The sequence below is a fragment of the Hypanus sabinus genome, chromosome 12, assembly GCF_030144855.1.
Source record: "Hypanus sabinus isolate sHypSab1 chromosome 12, sHypSab1.hap1, whole genome shotgun sequence".
Taxonomy (NCBI): Eukaryota; Metazoa; Chordata; class Chondrichthyes; order Myliobatiformes; family Dasyatidae; genus Hypanus; species Hypanus sabinus.
This window is the reverse complement of record NC_082717.1, coordinates 107,314,960-107,339,407: the sequence shown is the minus strand read 5'-3', so window position 1 is coordinate 107,339,407 and position 24,448 is coordinate 107,314,960. Positions and strand designations below refer to the sequence as shown.

The 24,448-nt window shown below is 41.4% G+C and overlaps 2 protein-coding genes across 19 annotated transcripts in view; one reads left to right on the top strand and one right to left on the bottom strand.

Moving 5' to 3' along the window:
* The window catches only part of LOC132403272 (epithelial cell-transforming sequence 2 oncogene-like), a 120,030-nt gene extending 106,699 nt beyond the window's left edge, over nucleotides 1–13,331 (top strand). For 4 of the 5 annotated variants that reach the window (XM_059986694.1, XM_059986695.1, XM_059986697.1 and 1 more), the window contains 3 exons: nucleotides 930–1,102; nucleotides 3,157–3,295; nucleotides 12,554–13,331. In XM_059986694.1, coding sequence (XP_059842677.1) covers nucleotides 930–1,102; nucleotides 3,157–3,287 — 304 coding nt within the window. In that variant the 3' untranslated portion in view covers nucleotides 3,288–3,295; nucleotides 12,554–13,331. Of the gene's footprint in view, nucleotides 1–929; nucleotides 1,103–3,156; nucleotides 3,296–5,377; nucleotides 5,575–12,553 lie in introns of all 5 variants that reach the window. The other variant, XR_009515229.1, reaches the window with a different exon arrangement.
* A 4,022-nt stretch (nucleotides 13,332–17,353) lies between these two features.
* The window catches only part of reps1 (RALBP1 associated Eps domain containing 1), a 120,879-nt gene continuing 113,784 nt past the window's right edge, over nucleotides 17,354–24,448 (bottom strand). For all 14 annotated transcript variants that reach the window (XM_059986646.1, XM_059986647.1, XM_059986650.1 and 11 more), the window contains 2 exons: nucleotides 22,111–22,216; nucleotides 17,354–19,518 (listed from right to left, as the gene is read on the bottom strand). In XM_059986646.1, the coding sequence (XP_059842629.1) occupies nucleotides 19,450–19,518; nucleotides 22,111–22,216 (175 nt within the window). In that variant the 3' untranslated portion in view covers nucleotides 17,354–19,449. The remainder of the gene's footprint in view (nucleotides 19,519–22,110; nucleotides 22,217–24,448) is intronic.

Below are 24,448 nucleotides of genomic sequence, written 5' to 3'. Positions count from 1 at the left end.
GGAAAGAGTCTGCTTGCATTTGTCATGTCAATCCCCCTCATAATGGTGTATTTTTTCATTTAGAGACACCGCATGGAATGGGCCCCTCTGGCACTTTGAGCAACACCGCCCTATAACCCCCGACAGCACCAATTTAATTTGAACCTAACTCGAACAAAATAATTTACAGTGATCAATTATATATACCATTTTCAAATCTCTCCTCATTCTCCTGCATTTCAGGGAATGAAGTTTTATTCTATTCAAGCATTCCTTATAACTCGGGCCCTCAAGTCCCATCAACATCCTTGTAAATTTTCTCTGCACTCTTTCAATCATATTGATATCTTTCCTGTAGTTAAGTGACCAGAACTGCATCCAATACTCCAAATTAGGTCTTACCACTGTCCTATACAATTTCAACATAGCTTCGCAACTCATGTCCTCAATACTTCGATTTATGAAGGCCAATGTGCCAAAAGCTTTCTTTTTGACCCTATCTACCTGTGCCACCACTTTCAAGGAATTACAGACTTTGTATTCCTTGTTCTACCTCACTCCTCACTATACTACCACTCACCATGTAAGTCCTACCTTAGTTTGTCCTCCCAAAGTGCAACACCTCACACTTAACTCATTAATTTCTATCTGCCATTTCTCAGCCCATTTTTTCCAGCTGGTTCAGATCCTGCTGCAAGCTTTGATTATCTTCCAGGTTGTCTGCTATACCCCAGTCTTGGTGCCATTCTCAGATTTGTTAATGCAGTTTACCACCTTAAGATCTAAGGTTTTAACATGGTTTAAATATATTTGAAAATTCCAAGCCCCACTTGTTTGGGCAAACTTCAGAACATGAGATATGGTACACTCCCATGTAACATTAAATAATCTAACAGCAAATTCTAAATATTGTTTGTGCATGTTTAAGAACTGTTGATCTCTTTCCGCAGGATTTACGAGTACATCAGTGACCTGACTCTCTTCCTTTTCAACGATGCCCTTCTTTTTGCCTCAAGAAGGGTTTCCCATCTGCCCTTCAAACGGAATCCGAAGACATCGCTCCGGTTCCTGGCATCCGTGGCTCTCTCCAGGCTTTTCGTTGAAGACATTCCAGATTCCAAATGTACAGCAATGTTATGTGTTCTCTTGTCCAAGTTTCTAAGCTCCACACACACACAAGACAGACATTAAATTTGCAGATAGAGTCTTTCTTTAACAGGAATATCTAATATTGGATATGGGAGTGGATATCTAAACTGTCACAATTTTTTAAGCTGATGGTATTTCTCCTTGTTATTCTGGATTTCCTGTTGTTCTGTTGTACATTGTGGGCATATTGTATTGGAGCGAGTGCTACACTTACGGACTGCCCCTTGGTTGCTTTTTTTTTAACGCAAATGACTCATTTCACTGAATGTTTTGATGTGTATATGATAAATAACTGAATCTTTGGGACCCATATCCAAAAAAAGTATATGCTGTCTTCGGGGAGGGTCCAGAGGAATTTATGAGAATGGTCTCATTGGTATGGGCTTCCGTCGGTCAGTTGACCATGGGTATTGCATCCTACCTGTCTAGATACACAAGCCTAACAGTACGATACGGAGAGCAAGCCGTTGCCCGGGTAGCAAGCTCCCCCGCTGCAGCATCTGATGAACCCAAAGGAACGGCAGAGACCGATGTCGCAGGAGTGGCCGGTCAGCGTTGAACTGAGGGACTCCAGCTCCAGATTTTGCCCTTGGGATTTGATCCTCCACGAGTGGGTACAGCCGCAAGGCAGTGGAGGTTTGAGATCAGAGCTTTCCTGCTCCAAGACGAACCTCCAGCCACAGCTGATGAGCCCCATCTACCCGAAGCGACCGGTTTTAGGGCATCAGTAACCCGCCTTTGCCCCTCCTCCGGGCTTAGTAGCTAAGCCACACGTGAAGGCCAGGAGCTGGACTTGGTTGTCAGCGGCTGTTTGAGGTGCCCGCCATTGGGAGCGTTTCAAGGGTTGTGGGAGCTTTTCTCCACTATCATTCCCAGCTATAGGAATGGTAATGGGGACCCACCTTAATGTCCCAGTAATAGAAGAGTTATTACTGAGGAGTGTTTGATGACTCTGGGCCTGTACTCGCTGGAGCTTAGAAGAATGAGGTGGGGGAGATTTCACTGAAACCTACCAAATATGGAAAAGTCTAGACAGTGTGGACATGGAGCAGATATAACTATAATAGGGGTCTATTTCTATAATAGACCGGAAGGCATAGCATCCGACTAGGACATCCCTTTAAAACGGTTATGAGGAGGAATTTCTTTAGCTGGAGATTCACTGGCACATACAGGCTGTGGAATCTAAGTATATTGTGTATATTTAAAACAAAGATTAACAGGTTCCTGATTAGTAAGAGTGTCAAAGGTTATGGGGAGTAGACAGGAGAATGAGGTTGAGAGGGGAAGTAAATGAGCCAAGGTCAAACAGCAGAGCAGACTCAATGGGCTGAATGGCCTAATTCTGCTGCTATATCTTATGGTGTTATATGAAAGCACTCCTTTGAGGCTACTTGGTAACTATTAGCATAAGGTGTTAATTGTTGAATAACTGTGGAGTAACTGTTGAATGTTCAGAACTACAAACACAAAGCAACCTCCCATAAGCAGCCTTGAGGCAAAGTAACGCACACACACAATGCTCAACACTGGACAACATCTGCAGCTCAAGAAGGATTTATGGAATCCTTGGAGCGCAGGAGGATGATAGATGACTTAATAAAGATGTACGAGATGATAAGAGGCATAGATAAAATGGACAGCCAGAAATTTTTTTCCCAGGGCAGAAAGGGCATAACTTTAAAATGTTTGGAAGAAATTATGGGGGTGGGAGGAAGTGTCAGAGGTAGTATTATTTACAACAGTTGTAGGTGTTTAAAAAGCTCTGTCAGGGGAGCTGGGAGAGACAGACACATGAAGAGCATTTAAGAAACTCTTAAGGCACCTGGACAACAGAAGAATGGAAGGCAGTGTGGGAGAGAAGGGTTAGATTAATCTTAGAGTACATTAAAGGGTCAGCTCAACCTTGTGGGTCAAAGGGCCTTAACCATATCGACTTCGACGTTCACACAGCAGTTAAACAAATTCTGTGCAGGTTTTCAAAGCTGTTGGCTGGGACTAAGAGTAATTATTTTCCTTGGTTCTCAGATGTCCGAAATGCATTTGTACTGCAAGGGCTGAAGCGGCATTGGATTTGTGCGATGGAGAGGGAGGAGGACAAAATCACCTGGCTGTCCATATTAGAAAGTGCAATTCATGCTGCTGTTGAGGAGACCTGATCTCTCAAGTGGGTATCTTTTATGAATCACTTAAAGCTTTCAGCTGTGCTAGACATCCACTTAACAACATAGAGCGCTACAGCACTACAGTTGTTGGGGTGGGTTTGAACAAGTTTGTCAGGAGGATGGAAACTGGAGTGATAAGGCTGAGGATGGGGATGTTGGTTTATAAACAGAGGTAGTGTGTAGTGAGACTCAGGAAGCAGATGATATAGCAAAATTGCAGTCAGTGGGATGTGTTGCAGAGTAAAAGGGGGACAAAATTGAAAAAGGTGACAAATACAGGACTGAAGGTGTTGTATGCACACAGCATACAAAATAAAGTAGATGATCTTGCAGTTAGAAATTAGCAGCTATGATGTTGTGGGTATCACAGAGTCATGGCTCAATGACAATTGTAGTTGGGAACTTAACATCCAAAACATACAATCTATTGAAAGGACAGGCAGGTAGACAGAGGAGGGGTGGGTCCACCAGTAAAAAAAATGAAATAAAATCTGAAGGAAGAAGTGACATAGGATTGGATAATGTAGAATCCTTGTGGGCAGAGTTAAGAAACGGCAAGGGTAAGAAGACCATGATGAGAGTTATTTACAGACCTCCAAACAGTAGTCAGGATGTGGTCTACAATTTATAGCACAATATTACATCAGTCACAGGAGATTTCAATATGCAGATACATTGGCAAAATCAATTTGAAGCTGGATCCCAAGAGAGAGAATTTATGAAATGCCTCCATGGTGGCTTTTTAGAGCACTCTATGGTTGAGCCCACTTTGGGATCAGCAATTCTGGATTGGGTGATGTGTAATATGAACATGAAGAGGGCGCTTAAGGTAAAGGACCACTTAGGACACAGTGATCATAATATGATAAAATTCACCCTGTAATTTGAGAGAGAGAAGCTAAAGTCAAATGTATTGGTACCACACTGGAGTAAAGGGAATTTCAGAGGCATGAGAGAGGAGCTGGCCAAAATTGATTAGAAGAGCACACTAGCAGGGATGACAGCAGAACCATAATGGCTTGAGTTCCTGGGAGCAATTTGGAAGGTGCAGGATAGATACATCCCAAAGAAGAGGAAGAATTCTAAAGGTAAGATGATGCAACTGTGGCTGACAACGCAAAGACAACATAAAAGCAAAAGACAGGAGATATAATGGAGAAGAAATTAATGGGAAGTTAGAGGAAGGGAGAATTTTCAGAAACCAACATAAGGCAACAAAATACTTCGTACGGTAGGATAGGTGAGGGGAAGATCCAATATGAAGGTAAGCTGGTCAATAATATCAAAAATCATACCAAATTTTTTTTCAGATATTTTTAAAAAAGAGGCAAAAGTAGTTTTTGGACCACTGGAAAATGACTCTGGAGAGATAGTAATGAGGAATGAGGAAATGATGGACAATCTGAATAAGTATTTTTCATCAGTCTTCATCGTGGAAGACATTAGTAGAATGCCGGAAGTTCAAGGGGCAGAAATGAGTACAGTTGCTATTACTGCAGAAATGGTGCTTGGGAAACCGACAGGTCTTAAGGTAGATAAGTCAACCAGATGGACTACCCCCCAGTTTATAAAAGACGTAGCTGGAGAGACTGTGGAGGCATTAGAGATTAGAGATTTGGGAAGCCTTGTGCAAAATTCTCCAGAGGTTAATTGGCAAGTTGAGTTGGTGGTGAGGGGGGCGAATACAATGTTAGCATTCATTCCAAGAGGAGTAGAATATAAAAGCAAGGTTGTTATACTGAGGCTTTAAAAGGTATTTGTAGTATAGTGAGCAGTTCCAGCCCCCTTAATTAAGAATGACTGTGCTGACATTAGAGAGGGTTCAGAAGAAGTTCATGAGTATGATTCTGGGAATGGAAGTGTCATCCGATAAGACGATAAGATGGGGCTAGAAAGTTTATAAAACCTGTAGAATTTTCTCTAGTTCTGCATTACTATGACCTAAACTCTGATCAGATCTTCACATTTTTCCTAAACCAAGATAAAGATAACACAAAATATTATACTTGTTCATTTATTTATTGAAAAAATGATCCAATATTACATGTATTTGTTGGAAAAAGTATGTGAACCTTTGCTTTCAGTAACTGATGTGACCCCCTTGAACAGCAAAAACTTCAACCAAATATTTCTGGTAACTGTTGATCAGTCCTGCACATCGGCTTGGAGGAATTTTAGGCCTTTCTTCCTTGCAAAACTGCTTCAGCTCTGGGATGTTGGTGAGCTTCCTTGCATGAACTGCTTGCTTCCGGTCCTTCCGCAACATTTCTATAGGATTAAGGTCAGCACTTTGACTCAGCCATTTCTTCTTTATAAACCATCCTATTGTTGATTTACTGGTGTCTTTTGGATCATTGTCTTGTTGCATCATTCAACTTCTATTAAGCTTCAGGTGATGGTCTGCTACCCTGACATTCTCCTGTAAAATGTTTTGATACAATTTTGAATGCATTGTTCCCTCAACGATTGCGGGCTGTTCAGGCCCTGAGGCAGTAAAGTAGCCCCAAAGCATGATGCTCCTTCCACCATGGGGATGAGGTTTTGGTGTTGGTGTGCAGTGCCCTTTACCTACCTGATAGCAACGTGCATTTCTGCCAAAATTTAAAAAAAACTTTTACTATCCACTTTGATATTCTTTGCTAGCTTGCTTCCACATTTTACCTTTTCTCTCCTAATGCCTCTTTTACTTGCTTGCTATAAGTTTTTGAAAGCTTCCAATCCTCTGTCTGCCCACTATTTTTTTGCTTTGTTGCAGGCCCTCTCTTTTGCTTTCACACTAGCTTTGACATCCCTTGTCAGCTACGGATGTACTATTTTGCCATTTGAGTGTTTGTTTGTTTTTGGAATACATCTATCTGGCACCTGCCTCCTTTTCCTCAGAAACTCACACCATTGCTGCTCTGCTGTCTTCCCTGCCAGCATCTCCTTCCTACTTACTTGGGCCAACTCCTCTCTCATACCACTGTAATTTCCCTTACTCCACTGAAATACTATTATGTCAGACTTTACTTTCTGCCTATCAGATTTCAAGTTGAACTTAATTATATTGTGATCACTGCCTCCAAAGGGTTATTCTGCCTTAAGCTCCCTCATCACCTCTGGTTCATTACATAGCACCCACTCCAGCATAGCAGATCCCCTAGTAGGCTCAGTGACAAACTGCTCTGAAAAGGCATCTGATAGGCATTCAACAAACTCACTCTCTTGAGATCCATTACCATCCTGATTTTTCCAGTCGATATGCACATTGAAATCTCCCATGACTATCATAACATTGCTATCACAGCCTGACTTTGTGTGTCTTTTTCATAGGTTAGTGCACTTCTACAACCCACAACTCCAATCTCATCTCATTGATTGGAACACCTGAGTCCAAATAGCTTTTGTAGAAGGCATTACCCTAGAGCAGGGGTTCCCAACCTGGGGTACCCGCACCCCCAGGGGTTGCGAGATGGAATTTCAGGGGGTGCGACAAAGAGTGGCTTGTGTCCTTGAGTGATGAGTCACGGGTCATCACTCAGCCAGCTGCCAGTGTGCCTTGAGAAGTGGTAGTAACGTTTGTCACAAGCACACTCCAGTCTCCCGCTGCCCGAGTCGAGAGAGACGTAAACTCACTCCAGTCTCCCGCTGCCCGAGTCGAGAGAGATGTAAACTCACTCCAGTCTCCCGCTGCCCGAGTCAGTATTGAGGATTCTCATCAGTGTTACCTGGGAAGTTACACCTCAGAGTCAAGGAGTTTCATCAATGTTAGCTAGAAGTTTACATCGCAGAGTTAAAAATCATCTCATAATGCCAAAATCTTTATATACCCTGAATCAACCATCAAGTAACGACTTTGCGTTAAACCAAACCCGCAGACAGTAGGTAAATTATTCAATTATAAAATTTTAAAAAGCCGCATTTTGATAAAAAGCAGCTGAAGTCATTCATTCGTATTTGTCTCAATGCATTAAAGAAGTTTTTGAATTTCAAAGGATTTTTTTTCTCTTAAAAGGTTTTTTTCTTGAATTGTTGATAATTTTGAATAATGTTAGTTGAGGAGGTATCATGGTTAGCACCGAGGATTTTGAATTGTGTGATGGGAGTTTATATCTCCAGTAATCATCGGAAATAGGTGTGTAAATTCAATAGAGAGTAGCCTAATAATTCGCGTTGCGTCCCCGTAGCATTTCCACCTGACGATTTATCTTGGCTTAACCGCAGATAATATCGTAATATAATATTCAAAAGCGTATTCCTCACGATGCTTTGCTATAGGCGTGTCTGGTTGAGTAAAGCGGTCATCCCTGACAGTCAGATAGTTTTTCTCATATTAGCTCATATTTTTCCCTTCATTAACCATTCATCATGTCAAAAAGAAGGAAATGGAATTATGACTATGGGCACTTTGGTCCCATGTGCACAACAGGAAATGATGGCTTGCAAAAAACCCCAGTGCATTCTTTGTAGCGTTGTGTTTTCCAACTCAAATCTGAAGCCATCCAAGCTTCAAGAGCACTTCAAGAACAAGCATGGTGGAGCTGATGTTGAAAATCAAAAGAGCTTGTTTTGATTCACAAGAAGCTCTTGCAAAATTAGGTTCTGTTTCTGTTGAAAAACCACTACTTCTTGCTTCTTTACATGGCATATAAAGTGGCCAAATCCAAGAAGCCCCATACAATTGCGGGAGATCTCATCAAGCCATGTGCACTGGAAATGGCAACAATTATCCTGGGCAAAGAAGCATGAAAAAAAATTTGAACAGGTGCCCCTATCAAATAATGTCATTCACAACCAAATCAGTGATTTGAGTGAAGATATTTTGGACCAAGTCATCTCAGATGTCAGAGCTAGTCCTCTTAAAATCTCTTCAGTTGGATGAGTCAACTGATGTCTCCAGTTGTAGTCAACTCATCACATTAGTGAGGTATGTCAATGATGGTGTTGTGAAGGAAGATTTCCTGTTTTGTAAAGATCTGTAAACAAACACAACTGCAAAGGATGTGATGCAGCTGGTGAAGGACTTCTTTGCCAAACATGATTTAGATATCAAAGTAATTGGTTCTGTGTGCACTGATGGGGCACCTGCAATGCTTGGAAACAAATCTGGCTTTTCTGCATTGATGAAAAGGGAGATTCCAGACTTGCAAATTACCCATTGTTTTCTTCATTGGCATGCTTTGAAATCAAAATCATTGCCTTCAAATTTGAAGAAAGTCGTTAATACTTGTGTGAAGATCATCAACTGGATCAGGGGACGTGCTTTGAACCATCACATCTTCAAATTATTTTGTGAGGATCTGAGAAGTGAGCATTCGGTTTTGCTTTTCCACATTTTGTTCGTTGGTTGTCACGAGGACAAGCTTTAACCCGCTTCTTTGAACTGTGGGAAGAAATCAAAAGTTTTTCTAGAGGAGTGTGAATGTGATCTGGTTCGGGCAATGGAATCCCAGGAATTCACCCAAATGCTTGCTTACTTAGCTGACATTTTCACTCGTATGAATGACCTGAGTGTTTCTTTTCAAGGAAAAGGGATAAACATATTGAAGGCTTGTGAAAAGTTGAATGCCTTCAAAGAAAAGTTACGCCTTTGGCGTCGAAGGATGGAAAGAGACAGTCTCTCAAATTTTCCTTCACTAGAAGGTTGATGATGCTGGATCCACAACTCCTACTGTGCGTGAAGAAATTGTGGCTCATTTGGAAATGTCAGAATCGTTTGATGGATATTTTGCTGCTGGACACCTGATTTCAGAAGAATGGATCATGAATCCATATTCCTACAATTTGGCAAAAATGTCGGATAATGAAGAGCTGAAGGAAGATCTTATTGATTTGCGGACAAATCGAGCTCTTGAAATGCAATTTGAAAGCAAGACTTTGGAGGAGTTTTGGTGTGTAGCACTGCATATGTTCCCAAGACTTGGTGGAAAAGCACTCTGTCCTCACTCCATTTGCAACAACATACTTGTGTGAATCTGGATTTAGTTCTCTCTTGTCAATCAAGACAAAATCTAGAAATCGCCTGAATCCACAGGCAGACCTGCGGATCACAGTCAGCAAGAAAGTTCCACGTTTTGACAAAATCATGAATGAGAAGCAGGAGAAAGAAGTCATTGAATTTTATGTTCACAATTGGGATTGATTTTACTGTTTACAATTTTTTCTGAATAAATTAGAATCTAATTGCTCAGTTTATATTTGCATTTTATGCACTGAATTAAGCTTTTTTAAAGTTCAATTTGTTCACCTGCAGTATTGTATGTGGTTCAAAAATTAAAGTTCTTCATCTTCAAATGTGATATTACTTTTATAGGGGGTGCGAACATTAATCAAACATTTCCTAGGGGTGTGGGGCATAGAAAAGGTTGGGAACCACTGCCCCAGAGGTTCACATACTTTTTCCAACAAATACATGTAATATTGTATCATTTTCCTCAATAAATAAATGAACAAGTATTTTGTGTTTGGTGTTATTTATTTAATTTGGTTTGCTTTATCTAGGTTTTGGAGTTCAGTGAAGAGCTGATCACATTTTAGGTCATGTTCATGCAAAAATAGAGAAAATTCTACAGTGTTCACGAACTTTCTAGCACCACTGTAGGAGCAATATTGAGCTATTTGCCCATTGCGTCTGTTCTGCCATTACATCATGGCTGATCCATTTCCCCTTTCAGCCCATATCCCCTCATGCACTGACTAAACAAGAATCTTATCAACCTCTGCCTTAAATATACTCAATGATTTGGCCTTCACAATTGCCTGTACCAATGAATTCCACAGATTCAGCACTCTTGGGCTAAAGGAATTCATCCTCATCTCTGTTCCAAATGGACGTCCCTCTCCTCTGAGGCTGTGTTCTCTGGTTTTAGACTCCCCCACCATAGGAAACATCCTCTCCACATCCACTCTGTTGAGGTCTTTCAACATTTGAACACTTTCTATGAGATCCCCTTTCATTCTTCTGAATTCTAGTGAGCCATCAAACACTCTTCATATGCTAATCTATTCATTCCTGGAATCATTCTTGTGGACTTCCTCTGAACCCTCTCCAATGTCAGCACATCCTTTCTTAGATAAGGGGCTTAAAACTGCTTGCAGTACTCCAAATGAGGCCTCACTAGTGTGTTATAAAGCTGAACATTACACCCTTACTTTTATATTCTAGTGTTCTCAAAATGAATGTTAACATTGTATTTGTCTTCTTCACCACTGACTAAACTTGCAAATTAACATGAGGACTCCCAAATCATTTTGCACCTCAGGTTTTGAGTTTTCTTTCCGTTTAGAAAATAGTGTATGCATTTATTTCTTCCACCAAAGTACATGTCCATTTGCTTCCATCTGCCACTTCTCTGCCCATTCTTCTCATCTAAGTCCTTCTGTAGCTTCTCTGCTTCCTCAAAACTACCTGCCTCTTCACCTATCTTCATATTGTCTGCAAACTTGGCCACAAACGATTAATTCTATCATCCAAATCATTAACATATCGGTAATGTAAAAAGAAACAGTCCCAACACAAACCCCTGTGAAACACCTCTAGTGACTGGCAGCCGACCAGAACAGGTTTGCTTTAGTCCCACTTTTTCCCACCTGCCAATCAGCCAATGCTTTATCCATGCTGTTATCTTTCCTGTAATAGCATAGGCTCTTAACTTGTTAAGCGGCTTCATGTGTGGCATTTAGTCAAAAGCCTTCTGAAAATCCAAGTACAGAACATCCACCAATTCTCCTGTGTCTATCCTACTTGTTAATTCTTCACAGAATTCCAACAGCTTTGTCAGGTAAGATTTTCCCTTACAGCATGCTGTCTGCAGCCTATTTTATGTGTCTCCAAGTACCCTGAAACCACATCCTTAATAATCAACTTCAACATCTTCCCAAACACCGAGGCCACACTAACAGATCTATAATTTCCTTTTACTCTTCTTGAAAAGTTGAATGACATTTGAGCAGTGATTAAAGGCTTGGGGACTGTACTCACTGGAATCTAGAAGAATGAGGCTGGGGGGGGGGGGGGAAGTAATCTCATTGAAAGGCCTAGAGTGGATATGAAGAGAATGTTTCCTTTGGCGGAGGAGTCTAAGACCAGAAGGCCTCAAAATAGAGGGACATCCATTTAGAACAGAGAAGAGGGAGGATTTCTTTACCCAGGAGATGGTGAATCTGTGGAAGCCAGGTCTCTGGGTGCAATTAAAGTGGAGGTTGATAGGTTCTCGATTTGTAAAAGGTTATGGGGAGAAGGCAGGAGAATGGGGTTGAAAGTCAACCTAGTTCCATTGACTTGCACATACTCCTTATGTCTCCTCTGTCCTTCTCATCCATGTACTTATCCAAACTTCTCTAATTTTCTGGTCTCCTCCTACAATTCAAAGTTGTACCAGTTAGTAGGTTAACTGGTCATTGTGTAAACTGTCCCGTGATTAGTTTAGGGTTAAATTTGGGGGGTTGCTGTTTGGTGGTAGGTTAAGAAGGGTTGGAAGGCCCTATTCTGTACTGTATCTCTAAATAATTAAATGTTGCAATTGAACCTGCATCAACCATTTCCCCCAATACATTTTGGTCTTCTAATGTTAATTATTTGCAACAATTTTAATTGCTTCTCTGGCATGGGTCTTGTATTTGATCCAACTGGTATATTTGCTAAATTGTTCCATTAAATTAAGTCCTGTGTTTCATATTTACAGTATATTGCGCTGTTTTATCCATAAGCTAAGATCACTGGTTCTTTTAAAACTTCAGTTTCAGAATTCAGGAACATCAGTTACCACTTATAACATTTATGTAGTAAAACTAGGGGTGGCAGAAAAACACAATGTTTAGTGTTACACTGTAAGATCGAGGTTCAATTCCTGCTGCTGTCTGTATGGAGTTCTCCCTGTGACAAGGTGGGTTCCTTCTGGCTGCTGTGATTACCTTCCATGTTCCAAAGATATATGTGAGTTAGAGTTGTGGGTATGCTATATTGATGGCAGAGCATGACACTAGTGGGCTACCCCTAGCACAACCCCCCCAATCGATGCAAACAATGCAGTTCACGCTTGTGGTTTGATGTACATGTGACGAAAAACTGATCTGTAATGTTCAAATATAAATGCTGGAGGAACTCGGCAGAACTCATGACCCGATGAAGGATCTCAGCCCAAAACATTGGCTGTTAACTCTTTTCCATAGATGCAGCCTGGCCTGCTGAGTTCCTCCAACATTTTGTGTGTGTTGCTTTGACTTCCAACATCTGCAAATTTTCTTGTTTGTAATCTTTAATCTTCATCTTTTATCCACAGGGAAGAAAAGCTTTTGACTTCGTTGGCTTGCAATGAGCACGCCAAGTCCACACACATCTTCCAACAGTGATGGATATTCACTTTCCAGGGTCCAAAAGGCTAACTCAGCTTTCTAGTGCAGCAGCATAACTTTTCCAAAGGGTCAGAAATGTTGGTGATAAAGAATTCCTTCTCGCAAATATTCCTTGCTCAGCTTGTTGTAAACAAGAACCAGTTTTAAGTCCTTCATGTAAATTGCAAGTAAGTTAAAAGGATAGTTTTGCAAACAACACAGGCTGCTGAGAGATGTGGCTTGCAAAGTGACAATGAGACATCCTTGTCTGCATCAGCCAAACATAAGACAACGGGTTATATTAGCCAACCAAGCAAAACAGGCCAAGTCAATTAGTTCAAGGATGTTTGCAGACCAGACTGATAATGTCACTTAGCACATCAAATGTAGTCATAGATATAGCTGAACAATCAATTGTTGGGATATTCATGTATTCAGAATTGGCTCTCACAGCATTTAGGTATCTGGGATCTCTGTCCCCAGAAGATTTTAGACCAACTGTGTGAACTACAGTACTTTATCCCAACTGAAGTATCTGAAAATTACCATATATAAATAAATCGACCAGCAGCAAAGTATTAGAAAGCACTGGGGATTGTTGGGAATGACAGAACAAAAAATTAATTTATCAACCTTTGGTTTCTGCACAAGATTGTACCTGTGGTTGGAATTCTTTGTAGTATATATATATTTTTTGTAATTCTGAGATCTTTCATAAAATCAGAAACCCGTAAGTTTTTAATGTGTGTTTTTGTACGCTCTCCTATGTACGCTCCCTATGGTTTCCTGCTTTCCTCCCACATTACAAAAGATGTAACAGGGTTAGAGAGTTGTGGGCTACACCCAGCACATTCTCAACACAAACAGCACTTTCATCATGTTTTGATGTACACCTGATGAATATCTTTAATCTGTATTGGGAACTGTACACTGTTGCCAGCAACAATTTCAGATGACTAGGTTTACATTTGCTTGCAAATTTCGTTGGTTTCCAGTGTTACGTACCCCGTAACTGGGTCACTAACCAGCAAAGATAGAGAGGTCTTCTGAAGTCTGATGGTACTATTTTTAACAGTATTTATAACAGTATTTATTGATAAAAATACACAAAAATAATATCAATGCAAACATACAGATAATATACGTCGTCAATACTAAATCTAAAAGCGCGGGTATAATGATAATCGATAAGGAATAGCTCTATCGTTATCTAGGGGATAATGTATTGTCCAATGGAAATATAAAAGTCACTCAAGTTCATTCAAGCTGCAGCTTTTTGGTTGGAGAGAAAGACGGAGGTTTAACTTGCCCATTCCTTTTATGATGTCAATCCTTCGAGAGTCGTTGGGGAACTGATTTCCCCTTTGTGTTTAGCTAAAGCCGTGCTTCCGTGGTAAAGGCCCACCAATTCCGAGGCAAATGGAAAAGGACGCACGTGGGCTTTTCCACTGGGTTTCGCTATTACGCTGTTACAGGTGTTCTAGCGTTTCTTCTGGTGCGTCTGAAGGGGCTGTTCCCCAGACCCTCTTTTGTCCTGACTCACAGGGTCTCAGATGTCAGTCAGGTTGGGATGATGCAATCCCTCCACCAACTCCCCCTCGGTTCATTGCCTGGGGGCTTTGATGCAACATACAGTATTCAATACACAATTCTGTCTCCAAGAGTCAATAGCCGTTATCAATGGTTCTGCCTTTCAGAGGCCAGGACACATTCCAAACTCTTTGTGGATTCTGCATGTCTTTCTCTCATTTCCTGGGTCTCCTGAACTGACTTAATAGAGATCTTGCGATTCTCAAAAAGGAGGGGGCCACGGATGTAACACCAGTGACTTGAGCAGAACTGGAAGGGCAAGTTCAGTTTTGTGTGGATATACCAGACTACTACCAATTCGTATCTGTGACTTCAGTCAAGAACCGCGTAGATTTTCTTTAGTTACTTACATTTCCAAAGACACTCAGGTTAGGGTTAATAGGTTGCGTGCGTGCTATGATGGAGCCAGAAACATGACAACACTCGTGGGCTGCCCAGCACAATCCTCACTGATTTGATTTGATGCAAACAACAAATTTCATGTCTGCTTTGAGGTATCTCAAAAAAGATGCCCAGGATTTACCTTTTCATTACAAGTTAGTATTTTACCCTTCAGCAACACACACAAAATGCTGGAACTCAGCAGGTCAGGCAGCATCTATGGAAATGTATGAATAGTCAAATGTTTTGGGACCGGAGGCTTTACCCATAGCCTTCTATTTTTCTAAGCTCCATGTAGCCATCCAGGAGTCTCTTAAAAGACCCTATCGTTTCTGCCTCCTCCACCGCCGTCAGCAGTCTATTCCACGCACTCACCACTCTCTATGTAAAAAAACTTACCTCTTGCCATCTCCTCTCTACTTACTTCCAAGCACCTTAAAACTATGCCCTCTCGTGCTAGCCATTTCAGCCCTGGGGAAAAGCCTCTGACTATCCACACGATCAAAGTCTCTCGTTATCTTGTACATCCATATCAAGTCACCTCTCATCCTCCGTTGCTCCAAGGAGAAAAGGCCAAATTCACTCAACCTTTTCTCATAAGGCATGCTCCCCAATCCAGGCAACATCTTCGTAAAACTCCTCTGCACCCTTTCTATAGTCTTCACATCCTTCCTGTAGTGAGATGACTAGAATTGAGAACAGTACTCCAAGTGGGGTCTGACCAGGGTCCTTTATAGCTGCAACATTACCTCTCAGCTCTTAAACTCAATCCCATAATTGATGAAGGCCAATGCACCGTAACCACAGAGTCAACCTACGCAGCAGCTTTGAGTGTCCTATGGACTCGGACCCCAAGATCCCTCTGATCCTCCACACTGCCAAGAGTCTTGCTATTAATGCTATATTCTGCCAAAATGAACCACCTCATACTTATCTGGGTTGAACTCCATCTGCCACTTCTCAGCCCAATTTTGCATCCTATAGATATCCCACTGTAACCACTGGCAGGCGTGCACACCATCCACAACACCCCCAACCTTTGTGTCATCAGCAAATTTACTAACCCATCCCTCCACTTCCTCATCCAGGCCATTTATGAAAATCACAAAGAGTAGGGGTCCCAGAACAGATCCCTGAGGCACACCACTGGTCACTGGCCATGCAGAATATGACCCGTCTACAACCACTCTTCACCTTCTGTGGGCAAGCCAGTTATGGATCCACAAAGCAATGTCCCCTCGGATCCCATGCCTCCTTACTTTCTCAATAAGCCTTGCATGGGGTACCTTATCAAATGCCTTACTAAAATCCATATACACTTCTTCTGCAGCTCTACCTTATGTGCTTAGTCACATCTTCAAAAAATTAAATCAGGCTTGTAAAGCATGACCTGCCTTTGACAAAGCTATGCTGGGTATTCCTAATTATATTATGCCTCTTCAAATGTTCATAAATTCTGCCTCTCAGGATCTTATCCATCAACTTACCAACCACTGAAGTAAGACTCACTGGCTTATAATTTCCTGGTTTATCTCTACTCCTTTCTTGAATAAGGGAACACCATCCTCAACCCTCCAATCCTCTGGAACCTCTCCTGTCCTCATTGATAATGCAAAGATCATTGCCAGAGACTCAGCAATCTCCTCCTTTGCTTCCCACAGTAGCCTGGGGTACATCCTATCTGGTCCCGGTGACTTATCCAACTTGATGCTTTCCAAAAGCTCCAGCACATCCTCTTTCATTAAGTACCTCTTCTATTTTGTCCACTTCCATACACTTTTCCAATGTCACACTTGATTGGTCCTATTCTCTCATGTCTTATCCTCTTGCTCTTCACATACTTGTAGAAAGCCTTGGGGTTTGCCTTAATCTTGTCCGCCAAGGCCTTCTCATGGCCCTTTGTGGCTCTCCTAATTTCATTCTTAAGCTCCTTCCTAATAGCCTTATAATCTTCTCGATTCATATCATTACCTAGTGTTTTGAACCTTTCGTAAGTTCTGGAAGGAGCTTAGACTGAAACATTGTCTATTTATTCTCCTCCATGGATAGATACTGCCTGACCTTTTGAGTTCCTCCAGTACTTTATGTGTTGCTCCGGATTTCCAGCATCTGCAGAATCTCTAGTATTTATACTTAATCTTTTGTTGTACACTATTGGTTGGGGAGATTTACAAAGCCAGTTTACACCTGATCTCTAATGGGTAGTGTGAGTCCCCTTGAACTGAAGTAATTTGTATAAAGGTTTCTTGTAATAAGAGTTGAGCCAAATGCACTTCTCCAACATGGAACCAGAGCTTTAGCTGCACAATCGGGGTGCAATTCCCGCTGCTGTAGTTTGTAGGTTCTTCCCATGACCGTGTGGGTTTTCTCCACGTGCTCCAGTTTCCTCCCACATTCCAAAGGGTTAGGGTTAGTAAGTTGTGGGCATGCTAAGTTGGCACAGACAGCATGGTGACACTAATGAGCTGGCCCCAGCACAGTGCCCACTGATTTGATTTGATGCAAATGACATACATCGTTGTCAGTTTCAATGCGACAAATGGCACTAACCTTTAAGCTTGTTTATGACAAAAGATGAAGAGTTGTGTGGTGGACTTCCAACTTCACACAATAAGGGCTGCAGTAATATTTAAAAAAAACGCAAATTCCAGGATTTCAATCCCTGCTGCTTTTTTTTTTAAAAAACAGGCCTCATCCATAAATATCACAATTATTAGAAATTCTTTTTGGGATCTGAATTTGAGGAAACAGTAAACAAATGGTGAATCGAGCAGGTGTCAGATAAAATATTGTGCTGTTTTATTTGTGTAAAAATCACAGTTGCTACTTTGCTCTGCCAAGACACATCCATGCACTTTAACACCTAAGACCCCAGAGCCAAAATAAGCAATTAAATAGATTTGCTGTTAGTCAGCACTTTAATGTAAATTTACATACAAAATCCAAAAGTGTTTATCATACAATTTACATCATTCGCCTATACAGTACATTGACCTGAATAGCAAGGTGGCTCTCGTTGGATGAAAATGGAAAGCACCCTCCCTTCTCCCTGTCTGTATGAACATCCCCATCCATCAAACTATAAAGCCAGAACAGTAAGGCTTGAAGTTGCAGAAATCAAAAATAGTCCCAAATTGAAAGGAATCTTCCTCTCTTTAAAGAAAACATACAGAGATAAGAAACTGCAATCACACTAATCCTTAGAATACTGAACAATGAAGGCAATCATAAAATCTTGCTCCTTGCATAATAATTTAAAGAAAAATTCTCTAGTTCTGTACAATCTTCAATTAATTTCTGAGTATTAGATTTGAAGAGCATAGCTGTATCAGGGAGGTGGTAGACTGTATTAGTACTCTGAATGCTCTGTGGGTGGAATAAAAACGCAGTGAGTAGAAGTTGGTCATTAGCATTCAGACAGAATCGTGCTGAGACATCACAGAACCGCAAAGCAGTAACTTACACACAAACAGTAACGTTTTCTTCCCTAAGTCACAATGATCTCAACAAGTCCGACACACTGTCACTTGCAGTGAGTGTGGAGGCTGGAGGGGAGAGAGTATAGATTCACCTGTTTAATGCACTACTCGCATGGACTGCACACTGATTTGCTCCAAGTAAATGGTGTTTGTATACACACACTCTCACACACGCACCCCTCCCAAATCCATACCCACATTTGTGGTATATGCCACAGTTATTTCCCCATGTGAATGTTTACAACAGAACAAACGGGGTATGGCCACACGGCAGCTTTATTAACGAGTCCAGTGCACTCAGTATTAAAACAAAAGTCAGCTCACCACAATCTTCTTGACATGCTCAAACAGACTGACTGCTTTGGCATCAATAAACTGGCTGGTGGTCCTTCACAATTCACTAGCTTAAATTTATATTTCAAACAAAAATCTTTAGTGGTGGTATCTACATTCTCACCCCGACTCCAAACATATATTATGCTTTACACCATCCAATTTAAAAAAGTGGTTTTGAACCCTAATTAGAAATGCATGAATACACTCATACTCAGTAGTGCAAAATATTTCATTACTTATCTCCAACCAAACCCCTACACCACCACCCAAGGTCGCTCCAAATGGTTAGGGACAATCTTTAGTGTTCTGCTGTAGTAATGCAATCAGAAACATTTAAAGAAGTTTCTTTGAATGGCCAGAAAGGAAGCCCCCTTTTTAACTGAAGCTGCACAGACAGAAAGCAGCCTCACCCAAAAGGACAGCTACACAGTTCAGGAGTAGCAGAGAAGCACTGAGACACTCCTTCCAACACTGATACAGGGAAATATATATCCACTCTAGCACACTGTAGCTCTTCCATCACGTCTCACTATTTTACCAAAGTAATTATAAGCCACTTGACGGCAGCTGAATGAACACAGAGCTTCAAATGCTGAAACACTCTGGCAGCTTTCCTCCTTCAACCAGGGTGGTTCAAGGATTCAACGGGCATACTTAACTTACTTTAAAAACTCTCATTGGCAAGCCATTTCTCCCGGCCGAATTGATGACCAGTCTGAAGGGGAGTGGGATGGGGAAGATGGGTAGGGGAATTGTATATTTCACTGCTCTGTAGAATCCAATACTATTTTACTTGCCTCTATACCTCGCCCCCAGGAGCTGAATATTCACCATCGTTACAGCCCCCTCATCTTCTTTCTCCCTCTTTTCAAACAAATGACACCCACATTCCAAGTGAGTGGCTCTATGAAATGAACCATGGAAAACTATCACTGCATAGTAGACCCACGAAGCTGAGCAGAGGGAAAGCTGCCTGCAGGAGTAGTTAGGATCCAGTGGCACATCGGCACCAAACATGACCTTTTCATTTCGTCCACATGGCCAGGGAAGCTCCTGTGTTACAAGTGTGAGAATGGTCGTAGCTGCTCCAACTGCACCTCCAGAGAGATTCTCTCCTCAAGCACATCCTACAAGCCAGTCGGAAGGAAGACAAGAGAAAGGGAACAAGTCTTGGTTAAATGCACTCATATTTTCCCTTAGGATGCTCTTGCCCTTGATCTTGCAAATAACCCATAATTCACCCCAAAAACACAATTTAAAACACACTCAAATCTCTGAATTGGAGCTTAACTCACAGACTCCACTTTGCCATGTGAATCCTGGATAATTAAAAGGTAATATTGAGAGAGTATGAGTAAAAGTCAAAGGAAATTTATTATCAAAGGAAGTATATGTCACCATAAACTAACCTTGAGATTCAGTAGAATTTATGGGAAATTAAGGAAATACAATAGAATTTTTAAAAACTATACATAAACAAAGACTGACAATGTGCAAATTGCATAAATAATGAGAAGTAAATAAATAATACTGAGAACATGAGCTGTGAGGCCTGGTGGATTTAGTTCAGTGTTGCGGCGAGTGAAGTTATCCCCCGCTGGTTTAGGAGTCTGATTTTTAAATGAAGTACAGAAGGCATGCCCATTGTACCGCCTGAGCAAGAAGCCTATACCTCTACAGCCTGATCTTTTAAAATGAAGTACCACTACAGAATCTGTTCCAAGGTATAGGCTCCAGTTACAAACAAGAGAAAATTATGGGGAAGCTGCAAATCCAAGCCAAACACAAAAAAATGCTGGAGAAACTCAGCAGGCCAGGCAGCATCTATGGAAAAGTGTACTGTCAACACTTTGGGAAGAGAACCTTCATAAGGTTTGGAGAGAAAGGAGCTGGGTGGGAAGTTAATTAGTGAAAGAGATATAGGGCTGGAGAAGTGGGAATCTGATGGTAGAGGACAAAAGGCCATGGAAGAAAGAAATAAGGGGAGAAGCACCAGAGGGAGGCGATGGCCTGGTAAGGAGAAAAGGAGGTACAGTGCTCCTTCCCTTTTTCTTTCTTCCATGGCCTTCTGTCCTCTCCTATCAGATTCCCCCCCCCCTTTTCCAGGCCTCTATCTTTCACCAACTTCCCAGCTCTTTACTTCACCCCCCCCCCCCCCCCCCGGTTCACCTATCACTTCATGTTTCTTCCTCCCCTCCGTCCATCTTCTTACTCTGATTCATCTTTTTCTCTGCAGTCCTGATGAAGGGTTTCAGCCCAAAATGTTGATTGTACAGTTTTTCATAGATGCTGCCTGGCCTGCTGAATTTCTCCAGCATTTTGTGTGCGTTGCTTGGAATTCCAGCATCTGCATATCTTCACCTGATTGGACCCTATACCTTGGAACAGATTCTGTAGTGGTAAATCAGTTTTAGATTATTCTGAAAAATTTGAAAGTCAGTTAGAGATTCTGAAAATAGGGCTTTCCAGATTATGAATTGTAAATTGCCTTATATTTTTCTAGACAGGTTTAGAGATACGGCCTAGAAATCCAATGGCATTTCTCCTCTCTTGTGGTTTACAGAGTACTTCTCTCTTAGCCAAACTTTCTTTTGAACTTGGGTTGAATTCTGCCAAACAGAACTGAATATCTTTCAGTCTGAAGCAGAAGGTATTAATTTTCTACATTTTCTCCCAATTTCCCAAAACTGATACCACTTGCCCTTTGAATCACTTGACATTAATGACTAACTGCAGAGCTTTTGACCAAATCATCATTTAATGTTAGACACAAAATGCTGGAGGAACTCAGCAGGCTAGGCAGTACCACGGAGGGGACTAAACAATTAATGTTTCAGATCAGAATCAGGTTGACTGTTTATTTCCCTCACCACAGATGTTGTCTGACTTGCTAAGTTAATACAGCATTTTTCTGTGTGCTGTTCTGAATTTCCAACGTCTACAGAACCTCGTGTTTAGTATTTAATGTCACTTTTGAGCTGTGGATATATTAACTGAGTGCTATGATTACATGAATGCAAGCTGAACAAATGTATTGGTGATGGTGGGGGTTAAAATATTAAATGTCATTTTATAACTCCAACTCTGAACTGATTCCACAACCACCAGACCCACTTTCAAGGACTCTACAACTCATGTTCTCAGTATTTATTGCTTACTTGTTATTTACTTTGCTCTTTTTGTGTTTGCAGTTTTTTTCTATTTTGCACATTGTCCATCCTATTTTGTGTGGTCTTTGATTCTATTGTATTTCTTCTATTTACTGTGAACACCTGCAAGAAAATGAATCTCAGGGGTGTGTGTGTGTGTGTGTCTGTATGTATGTGTATAGAGAGATTATATATATATACACACACACACTTTGATAATATAATTACTCTGAACTTTGATGGCATGTATGTGTGACACCTTTAAGGGTTAATTCTGTAAAATAAGTTAATGGTTATATATTTTAAATCATAGAAATGACATGCTTATTATATGGTGTGTCAACCCCCAGATTTTTCCATTCCACTAAGGCACGTTCTGTGAGGAAGCATGCAACAGATTGACTAAACTAATAAAATAGTCCTGCAGTCTTTGTAACAAATGGTTTAGTTACTAAACTCTTTACAGTGCCAAGCTGATGGGATGATCTCTGTTGCACTGTTGGCCTTTAGCAGCACCACCTATTGGGAAATTATCTGAAGGCAGACAGCACTTTCTTCGTCTTCACCTACCTTCAGTTGTTGCTGTAATTCACTGTTGAGCCTGCCTAGCACTGTGTTAGTTTCCTTATTTCTTCTGATCGAAGCCTGAACCGACTTTTTATCTTTGCCAACTGACCTAAAATGAAATAAGACGTTAGTGTGCCAACTCCATTGTTTCTTCAGCAGTTTACTTTGGATACCCATATAGTGAACAAGGAAGTAGCTCACAGACTTGCAATGTCTGATACAAATTGCTCACTTTCACCCAGCTACCCAGTGTGGCCTCAATTTAGCTCCAGGATCTAAAATATTTTAGGTGCCTGCAAGTCTGTGTGGGGGGAAATATCAATAGCATAGTTTTTATTTTTTTAAATAACAGCATTGCAGCAGGCCCTTCCAGTCCAATGAGCCTGCAATTTGACTGTGTCCAAGTCATGATGGCCTTTATTTTGGTCTCATACCAAGGGAAGGACGAGCTGGCCCTGGAGAGGGTGCAGAGGTGGTTTGCAAGAATGATCCCAGAAATGAAAGCTTCATATGTGAGGCACATTTGATTGCACTGAGGCTGTACTTGGCGTAATCTCATTGAAACCTATCAAATACAAAAGACCTGGGTAGAATAGATGTTTCCATTAGGGACAGACTCTAGGATCTAAGGGCGCCACTTCAAAACTGGTATTTATTTATTGAGATATAGCACAGAATAGACCTTTTGAGTTGCGCTGCCCAGCAATCCGCTGATTTAATCCTGGCCTAATGACGACATAATTTACAATGACTTATTAACCTACAAACTGGTACATCTTTAGTCCGTGGGAGGAAACTGGAGCACTCTGAAACCCATCTGGTCACTTGGACTCCTTATAAGCAGGAGGGGAGATTGAACCTGGGTCACTGTACCGTAAGGTGTTCTGATAACCACTACAGTACCATGCCACCCCACCCCCAGAGGGATTCCTTCAGCCAAAGGGGTGGGGAGGGATGAATCTGAAGTATCCATTGCTGTAGGACAGCTGAGGAAGCCTGGTCATTGGGTATAACTAAGGCAGGAATCGATAGGTACTTCTTATTATTTAATTATTTATGGTTTTATATTGCTATATTTCTACACTATTCTTGGTTGGTGTGACTGTAACAATTTCCCTCGGGATCGATAAAGTATGTCTGTCTGTCTGACTAGTAAGAGGGTTAAGGGTTATGGGAAGAACTTGCAGGAGAATGGGATTGAAAGGCATTCTATACACACATCAAGAGCAAGAGGATAAGAAGGGAGAGGGTAGGTCCACTCTAGGATAAAAAGGGGAAACATTTGCTTGAATCTGAGTGAGGTCCTTAATGAGCATCTTAATCCAGTATTTACCAAGGAAAAGGACATGGAGGATTAGGAGATCAGTGCAGAGTGCATTAACATGGTTAGGGTGTTTAGAGATCAAGGAGGAGCAAGTGTTGAGTCTCAAAAATGAGTATTAAGGTGGATTCTTTTTAACTGGTTTGGCACAACGTTGTGGGCTGAAGGGCCTGTCCTGTGCTGTACTGTAAAATAATGAATAGACTCGATGGGTCAAATGGCTTAATTCTACTCGTGTATTTTAATTGTCCAATGGATTAAGTATAACAAAATAAACACTGCCCCAAAGCAAGAAACACCCTTCAATGTCAGAAATTTTTCTATTCTGACCTTGTGATTCAAGTTATTAGGTCAGAGCTTTGGCACTTTCAACTTCCCCCATTAACCAACCCCACTTTTTACTCAAATACACTGAATTGCAACTGGGTTATTGGCTGAGCATACTTTGAAAATCAGGCTGGGTAACATTTAGCCAAGACGTCACAAAATGCTGGAGGAATATGAGGTGTTGTGGCAGTAAAGGCAGGATCTCCCAGTAAATGCATTACAATTCAACTTCCTATTTCCATTCTGTCATGCCAGTCCATGGCCTCCTGTACTACCACAATGAGGCCAAACTTAGGTTGGAGGAGAAACACCTCATATTCCGTCTGGGTAGCTTTCAATCTGATGGCATGAACATCAATTTCCCCAAAATCCAGTAATTTCTCCCTCTCCCTTTTCTATTTCTATCCACTGGCTCCCCTCTTACCTGTTCTCAATACCGGCCTATCACCTCTCTCTGGTGCCCCCTCCTGCTTCCCTTTCTCCAATGGTCAATGGTCCACTCCTATCAGATTCCTCCTTCTTCAATCTTACTTCTTCTACCTATCCCTTCCCAGCTTCTTCCTTCATCCCACCTTCTTCCTCACCTGGCTTCACCTATCACCTTCTAGCTGGCACTCCTTCCTCTTCACCCCCACCCCCCCGGCCCACATTCTTGTTCTGACACGTCCTGCTTCCTTTCCAGTCCTGATGAGC